Genomic DNA, 8,857 nt, shown 5'->3' on the forward strand with positions numbered 1-8,857 from the left:
TTAAAGAATGGTGACTTAAAGGAGTTTATGGTCACGGTTTTTTTGGGGTGACCTAAAGGGGTCAATGGTCACGGTTTTGGGGGTGACCTAAAATGGTCTATGGTCACAGTTTTTCATCGTGACCAAAAGACATCTATGGTCACGGTTTTTCGGGGTGCCCAAAAAGGGTCTATGATCATTGTTTTTTAAAGAAGGGTGACCTAAAGGGGTCTATGGTCACTTTTTTGGAGTGACCTAAAAGGGTCTATGGTCACGGTTTTTTGGAGTGATGGGGGTGACCTAAAATGGTCTATGGTCACGGTTTTTCACCATGACCAAAAGACATCTATGGTCACGGTTTTATGGGGTGACCAAAAAGAGTCTATGGTCACGATTTTACAAAAGGGTGACCTAAAGGGGTCTATGGTCACAGTTTTTCACTGTGACTAAAAGACATCTATGGTCACGGTTTTTTGGGGTGACCAAAAAAATTCTATGGTCACGATTTTACGAAAGAGACCTAAAAGGATCTATGATCACGGTTTTAAAGAGTGACCTTAAATGGTCTATAGTCACGATTTTTTGAAGTAACCATAGAATATGATTTTTGAAAATATTTTGTTTATCCCCACACAAAACCAAAAATGTCGTCGTGCAAAACCTAGGAAAAAATCCCTTTCCCTCCCAAAATCCCCATTCCCTCGTCTTCTTAATTTAGGAAAAAATAGTGGAAAAAGATAACCCTAGCCAAGCCCTCTTTCATTCTTGCTCCCTGGCCCATTCGTCGTGCAAAACCTTCATCGTCTTGCTTCAACCATCTCAGTGTACCGTCACCGGCGCCGTCGCTACTCCATCTTCTCAAACGCAGAACCATAAAACACCCGTGCTAACACCCATTGCTTCCCATTTCCAATCTCACTCCCAGGTTTCTAAGATTCCCTCTTCTTTTCTCTTCTTTCCTTTTTGATTAATACTTAATATTTATTTAATATAAATATCATTTTATTTTTTATTATTATTTTTGAGAGAGCAGAAGGGGGAAGATCTGCTTTTACTCTCGCGCCGTCAATAACAAATCGAACCTGGGCCTCTTGAAAAAGTGGTAAGCTTTAGAACCCTTTCTTTTCTGTTTATCTTATTTAGGTTTTCTAAAATTTTGTTGTGTTCAAATAATTGAACTAATGTATTTCACTTATCTGTAGTTATTTTGATTTATTAAGTTTTACGCCATTAAATTTGTGTATACCTTCGAATATTTCATTGATTGAATACGTAGTAAAATATTTGGCTGAATTAAAGGAAACTGTTGAAATGATCTCTTGAATCTGACTTCAAGATCTTGTTGGTTTGGCTCCAATGGTGCAATGAATAGGGTTAGTGTTAGGAACTTTACTGCGCAACATGTATAAAAAAACCAGGGTTTCGGTACCTCTTATCCAATCAATGGTTGAGATTTGATCACAAATTTTATGAATTTTAAAAATTTAATTATTTTAGTTAATAAAACCAGTGGCAACTTGTTGGACACACAACACAATATAAGGGTATCAACATCCCAATTTGATAGGAGTACTGATGGAATTTCCATAAAAGTTTTATGACTACGTTAGAGAACTTTAGTTAATGCGCTAATGTTTTTGATAATTTTTTTTCTGTCTTGCAGTCATGGTTTTTATGATATTTTTTATCTTTATTTTATTTTTTAATGTTTAGTTATAGTTATGGCACTCAATTGTTGCAGCTCTTGGCTGAAGATGCAGATTTGAAGCCATTTAAGTCATATAAAAAGAGTGTGAAGAAGCTCAAAAAGATTGGCGATATTCTAACAATTGTTGTCGTTGCAGGTAAGTCGTATTTAATTTTTTTTTATCTTGGTTATGTAATGTTTGGATCAAAATCCCTATGTAGCTACCCCTTTAAGCTTTTTTTTTTCAATAGCTAATTATTATTTTCATTTTTTCTTTAATTAATGCATGGAAGATTAGAGGCAAAGAGTACTTGTTTTTTAGGACACTTTGTGGTCACAGGCATGTATGCTTCGGTCCCATTCTTCTTAGCTTTTTCATTTTTTTATATATACCTTTTATGTTTGAACATACATTTATTTTCTCTCCATTGCATAAGCAGATTGCTCAAGACCCGTCAAGTTTGCTCTCTAGGTACATATCTGGTTTTTGTTTTTAATCCTTTTTGTTTTTATTTAAAATGCATTTGAATGATCTATTATGTTATAGTTTAATTTATATGCAGTATGCACTAATTCAATTGGGTTCTGGTACATAGATTAAAGTGGTTTCTTTTGTCTAATGACAGCTATTAATTGAATGCTAATGCATAGAAACTAATTGTGGTAAACTTAGTTTGATCTTACTGGTTCTGTGAGCTGATGGTTTGAAATTATTAGTTGATAGATTTGGTTTGAATACCTCAATGAAATTAATTGTTGTAATTAGTTTGATTATAATAAAAATTTGATTATAATAAAAATGATCCCAGAGCTTTGAACAAAATCTTGTACCAAAGGCCCCCTGCTAATGTTTTGACATTCAACGAGATTGTTTTGCTGTGGGAGAACAAGATTGGCAAGAACCTTGAGAAAATATATATCCCTGAGTATCAAATTCTTAAGAACATAAGGTTAGTAAGAACCAACATCAAATCTCCTTGGTTTCATGCATTATATGGTTATGATGTTGAAGTACATTCATATTCTTTTAACTTTCTACATTTGTATAGAGTCACATAGTATAGGCACATATCACATATATATATAATTAAGTACTTTGTAGGCTATTCATATTTAACTAAATAGTCTTTTCTTTCCGATTTAATTAATTAAATTAAACTTATGTATCCACCAGAAGCTCGTAGCCGACAATTATCTCCAAGTAGTTAGTAAAATAAATAATAAACAAGAACAATTATACATCATTTAGTTCCGAATAAAATTGTTTAAAAGATATTTTGAATCATTTGAGTCAGGGATTTTTTGTTTTTTTGTTTTTCTTTTTATGGTAGATATCTTTTTTCTCTCTTTATCTCGTTGTTTTTATTATATATAAGTAAACGACATTTAAATTTGACTTTTTTATTTATTTTAAGAAATAAGGATATATAGATATGGATATAGTATCTGTTAATTAGTGTATTGCATTCATTTTCTCTAAAAATCATTTGATAATAGTAATAACAATAATAATAATAATATATTAAAAAAAGAGGTCAATATCATTTAATTATCGAAACACTTATGTTCACATTTTAAAATACAAGAATTTGATGCAGGACTCGAGCAGATTGAAGAGGAAGTGATTGAATTTATCTGTTGGTCTTTTCGTGTTCAAGTAGTGTTCCAAATTGAGGTAGTACTTTGTTGATGTATTTTAATGATACTGTTGCTTATGTAGCCAATTTTCTTCTTAAAATTATGTTGTTACTGGTGTTTTAATAGAAGTTTAAAATTGATATTATCTGGTCTTTTATATTAATTTAGGTTTAATATTTTGTTAACTTATTATTTTGTTTACTTTCTCTTGAATTTTATTTTGTTTTGTATATAGGATAATTTTCTTGTACTGGTAAAGACAACATGAGTTGACTAATTACTGCACCGTTTATAACTTTATATGGCATCTTAAAATGATGGAACTAAGCAATACATATACTTGTCATATAAAATAATTTGATCTTCCATTTATTTAGGTAGTAAGTGGATATATGCTAACTAGATTGTCCGTATAATTGACCTATTAGATCATGTTTAGTAAGTTCAGATATTTACATTGTTAGGTTTAATCATATTCCGTCAAAAGATTGGATGGATTCACCAAGATTTGAGAACAAGTATATAGACGATGTTAATAACTTTTTAGAGTTTGCTTTTTTAATTAGAAAACCGGTTGGAAAAGAAATCCAGTGTCCGTGTGCAAAGTGTGAAAACACTTACTGGCATGAACGAGATGAAGTATATGAGCATCTCATTTGCTATGGGTTTGTCGAAGGTTATAAAAGATGGATCAATCATGGAGAACCAATAATTCCAATAGTTGTAGGACATGACATGGATGATCGAGGTGGCCTTGATGATATTGACGGGTTGATGCGTCATGCATTCGGAGATATGACAAATTTGAAGAGGGGAACAACAGAATGAATGAAGATGCAAAGGGATTTTATAAGTTGGTCGATGAAGCAGGTCAAGAATTATATTCGAATTGTACTACTGGATTTTCAAGATGATCATTTATCATTCGTCTCTACCACTTGAAGTGTCTACATGGCTGGAGTAATATATCTTTTACCTCCCTATTGGAGTTATTGAAAGAAGTTATACCTGATATGATTTGAACATTCCCACTTCTTTTAATAAGGCTAAGAATTTGGTTAAAGACTTAGGTCTTGACTATGAAAAGATTGATGCATGTCCTAATGACTGCATGCTGTATCGGAATGAGCACATAAATGACTTAGTTTGCCATATCTGTGGAGAGTCTCGATATAATCAGGCTCCTACTACGGACGACAACGAAGATGACTTTGCGCTTCCGAATAAAGTTCATAAGGTTGCTGCAAAAACCTTAAGATACTTTCCCTTAATACCAAGGCATAAAAGGCTTTTTATGTGCCCAAACACAGCAGAGGCGTTGAGGTGGCATGATGAGCAGCGTTTGAAAGACGGTTGCATAAGGCACACTGCTGATGGCGAAGCATGGAAGAAGTTGGACAGTCGGTACTCAAACTTTTCAAAAGAACTTCGCAATTTGAGGCTTGGTTCGGCAAGTGATGGTTTTAATTCTTTTCGAACTATGAATGTGTTACATAGCACCTGGCCAGTTGTCTTAATGGTGTACAATTTTCCCCCTTGGATGTCCATGAAGTCAGAATATTGCATGCTTTCTTTACTCATACCTGGACCTTGTTCACCAGGAAATAATATTGATGTTTTTTTGCAACCATTGATCGAAGAGCTAAGGGAGCTATGGGTGGCAGGGATAGATACATATGATTCTTTTAAAAATGAAACTTTTCAAATGCATGCCGCACTTCTTTGGACAATCAATGATTTTTCAGCATATGCGATGCTATCCGGTTGGAGTACCAAAGGGAAGTTGGCTTACCCTTGTTGTAAAAATGACACTTCTTTTTGTTATTTGAAATATAGCCAAAAGATAGTTTACATGGATCATAGAAGATTTTTGCCAGTTGATCATGCATGGCGGTCTAACAAGAGATCTTTTAATGGAAAAACAGAATTAAAGGATCCACCACGAATGTTAACAGGTGAAAAGGTTCTAGATATGCTAAAGTTAGTAGATAATGCTTTTGGGAAGACGCAAAACAAAATTAAAGGCCAATGGAAAAAACGATCAATCTTTTTTGAGTTACCATATTGGCATCATTATATGATTAGGCACAACCTTGATGTGATGCATATCGAAAAAAACGTAGTCGATAGTATAGTTGGTACCTTATTGGATATTCCTGGAAAAACAAAGGATCATGCAAAGGCTCATTATGATCTTAAGGAGATGGACATTTGAAAGAATCTTCACCCAATAAATACGAAGGATGGGAAAAGAACTAAACTTGCTAGAGCTTGCTACTCCATGACCAAAGGGGAAAAATCCATTTTTTGTGGTGTTTTGAAGAAAACAAAATTGCCTGATGGAAGTGCTTCAAACATTTCTTGTTGTGTACAACAAGAAGAGAGAAAGATTTACGGTTGCAAGACTCACGATGCTCACTTCATGTTGCATTACCTGTTGCAAATACCAATCAAGAGCATTCTTCCAGATCATGTTGTTGTTCCTCTAGTTCGCTTGTGTTCATTTTTTTGTCGATTATGTCAAAAGAAAATCTCTTTAGAAGAGATTAATGGTTTAGAGTCAGAAATTGTAGAGACTTTGTGCCAATTGGAGAGGATTTTTCCCGCTACCTTTTTTGATATAATAGTTCATTTGCCAATTCATTTAGCTAATGAAGTCAGGTTAGGTGGTCCTGTCCAGTTTCGATGGATGTATCCGATTGAGAGATACATGTGCACACTAAAAGGGTATGTTCGTAATAGAAGTCGTCCAGAAGGATCAATTGCAGAGGGTTATTTGGCTGAAGAGTGTTTAACTTTTTGTTCAAGATATTTGCATGAGGGAGTGAAAACAAGATTTAATAGAATATCTCGAAATAATGATAAAGGTACTTCAACCAAAGATCCTGATTCAAATTTGTTCACAAACAAGGGTAGTCCGTTGGGTGGAAAAAAGGGCAGTTAATCATTTTGGACGTGAAGTCCCTCCGTCAAGCTAATGCATATGTATTGAACAATTGCGTTAACGTGGAGCCTTACATTAGGTGAATTTGCACCTCTAATTTGTTCTATTCCTTAGACTAATTTTGGTAGCATTATACAATAATATGCATCCCTTGTAGAGAACATGGTGATCAACAAAAGCAAGACAAGCGGAAGCGAAAGTGGAACGTTATTAAATATCAGAATGAAGACTTTATAGAATGGTTCATAGGACGTGCCATGAAAGATGATGTTCCTAGTTGGATACGACAGTTGTCTAAGGGTCCAAATAAAGTTGCAAAATTATTTTCTGCTTATGTTGTCAATGGGTACATATTTTATACTAAGCGGCGAGAAGTGATGCGAAAAACGCAAAATAGTGGTGTCACTGTGGTGGCTGAAACTACAAGCTTTGCTAGTGTTAAGGACAAAAAACCAATCAAGGCCAATATAAGATATTAAGGTAGAATCATGGATATTGTTGAGCTAGACTATTATAGTCAATTTAAAGTTGTGTTATTTAAGTGTGAGTGGTTTATAGCTGAGGAAGATAATCATGGTTTGACATATGTCCATTTTAACAAAAGATGTTACCAAGACAAACCATTTGTGTTGGCAAGCCAAGCACACTAGTGCTTTTATGTGAAAGATCCATATATTCCCCAAAAGCATTATGTGATGAAAACTGTTCCAAGAGACTTGTTTAACAATGGTGTCCAATTACAGTTTAACCCTAACATAATAGAGCCACATGAATCTGCGAATAGTCCGATACCCTTAAGTGATATTGGTGAGGTAAACTTGGTTAGACCGGGTGTGAGACCTACTATTGTTGATGTGACACCGAACAAGATCAAATCTAAAGACAAAGAAATAGAGTCTGATGAGTTTGACAGTGATGCTGAAATCCAGTGACTATAAGGTGTTGGATTAACTCGATGCTTTATTTGACCTTTCTTGTTGTTGCAATTGAAATATGTTGATATCTTATTTTTCTTTCTTTTTGCATTGATGTATGTTGACTCTTTATTTTGACCTCCTTTGTTGTAATTGGATTATGTTGAAACTCTCTTTGAGATTGTTTTTTTGCAATTGAATTAACTCGATGCTTTATTTGACCTCTCTTGTTGCAATTGAAATATGTTGATATTTTATTTTCCTTTCCTTTTGCATTGATGTATGTTGACTCTTTATTTTGACCTCCCTTATTGTAATTGGATTATGTTAAAACTATCTTTGAGAGCTTTTTTTGCAATTGAATTAAGTCGATGCTTTATTTGACCTCTCTTTTTTGGATACATGATGAATAATGAAAGAAATCCCAAAAGAAAAAGGTTAAGGACCCTATCACAAATAGAGTCACAAAGAATTCCCTTGAAGATGAGGAGTCCAGTCAAAAATTCAAGAAAAATTCAATTCACGAGTGCTTATGCACTAGTAAAACAATTTCAAATTAAAAGAGAACATGTTTTAGCTGTATGTGGGGATAGTAGCAAACATGAGACAAAGAAAAAGGGAAACATGTCAACAAAGGTGACAAGAGTTGATGATGAAGGGCAAAGCAAAATGTCAAACAAGAAGATAACAAACAACAAAGACAAGTCAATCAATGAAGGTGAGGGTCAAATCAAGATGCCAACGGAGAAATCCAATGTACATGAAGGTCTCGGAAGCCAACTAGGAAGAAGGTTCCAATTAAGAAATCAAAGGTGGAAGATGAAAAAGCGATGTGAACACCAATGGTGGTGATGGTCAAAGCAAGAAGCCAACCGATAAGAAAATACCAATGAAGAAATCAAATGAAGAAGATGCCAACGAAGAAGAACACAAGCTTGAGTCTCTTATCCCAGCTATGACTTTAGATGAATTCTTTGAAAAATATAGGATATTATTGGATGAAAATGATGAAGAATATGAATATGATTATGATGATCACAATCCAAGTGTTGGGGATAATAGTGACAGTCAACATGGTAATGCTTTTATCCCTAGTTTCAATAGCAAATAGTGAAAGACACTAACCTAGTTTTTTTATTTAGTCTACTCTTTTATTCATTAGATTAGTATCCTTGTTAATATTCTCTAGTAATGACATTGGAATAGGTACCAAAAAGAAAAGAGTTCGTGGTCCCACCCAACTGAACATATTCATGCTATGGAAACACAGATAGAGTTAACATGGTACAACGGCAAACCCATAGGCCCAACAAAGACACATGTTCAATTGTTTAGTCGGTTCTTGGGTACACTTGCAAGAAACTCTAATTTGGTCACGTTATTATATACTAATTGGCAAGCTGTGTCCAATGAGACTAAAACTTCAATGTTGGATTATGCAAAGGTGAGTAGATCATTCTTCTTTTTAAATTGTTTACAAAGTAGGCTTAGCACGTATGGTAAAATAACTTAATTCGTTGTTTCTTCGTAGTCAAAGTATAACATTCCTAGTGACGCTGAGCCTTGGGTGATAGATACCATTGGAGAGTCATCGAAGCAATTTAAGAAACGGATAAAAAATATCACTATACACCGTATAGCTCATTCAGAGAGATGATGAAAAATCGTCCAATGACTGTACCTGCACTGCACTTT

The 8,857-nt window shown here is 34.2% G+C and overlaps 1 protein-coding gene across 7 annotated transcripts in view; it reads left to right on the forward strand.

Annotated features, from left to right (window-relative positions):
• The first annotated feature begins 588 nt into the window (after positions 1 to 588).
• The window catches only part of LOC107479503 (uncharacterized), a 10,447-nt gene continuing 2,178 nt past the window's right edge, over positions 589 to 8,857 (forward strand). For 3 of the 7 annotated variants that reach the window (XR_008006731.1, XR_008006730.1, XR_008006732.1), the window contains exons 1-7: positions 589 to 904; positions 1,013 to 1,081; positions 1,721 to 1,823; positions 1,960 to 2,010; positions 2,107 to 2,138; positions 2,476 to 2,616; positions 3,265 to 3,341. Coding sequence is in view for 4 of the 7 variants with exons in the window: in XM_021138498.2 (XP_020994157.1) it covers positions 4,416 to 5,519 (1,104 nt within the window). In the remaining 3 variants the exon portion in view is untranslated. Of the gene's footprint in view, positions 905 to 1,012; positions 1,082 to 1,720; positions 1,824 to 1,959; positions 2,011 to 2,106; positions 2,139 to 2,475; positions 2,617 to 3,264; positions 3,342 to 3,870; positions 7,380 to 8,857 lie in introns of those variants that run through there. The other 4 variants (XM_021138498.2, XM_052258582.1, XM_052258583.1 and 1 more) reach the window with 4 other exon arrangements.

The sequence above is a fragment of the Arachis duranensis genome, chromosome 3, assembly GCF_000817695.3.
Source record: "Arachis duranensis cultivar V14167 chromosome 3, aradu.V14167.gnm2.J7QH, whole genome shotgun sequence".
Taxonomy (NCBI): Eukaryota; Viridiplantae; Streptophyta; class Magnoliopsida; order Fabales; family Fabaceae; genus Arachis; species Arachis duranensis.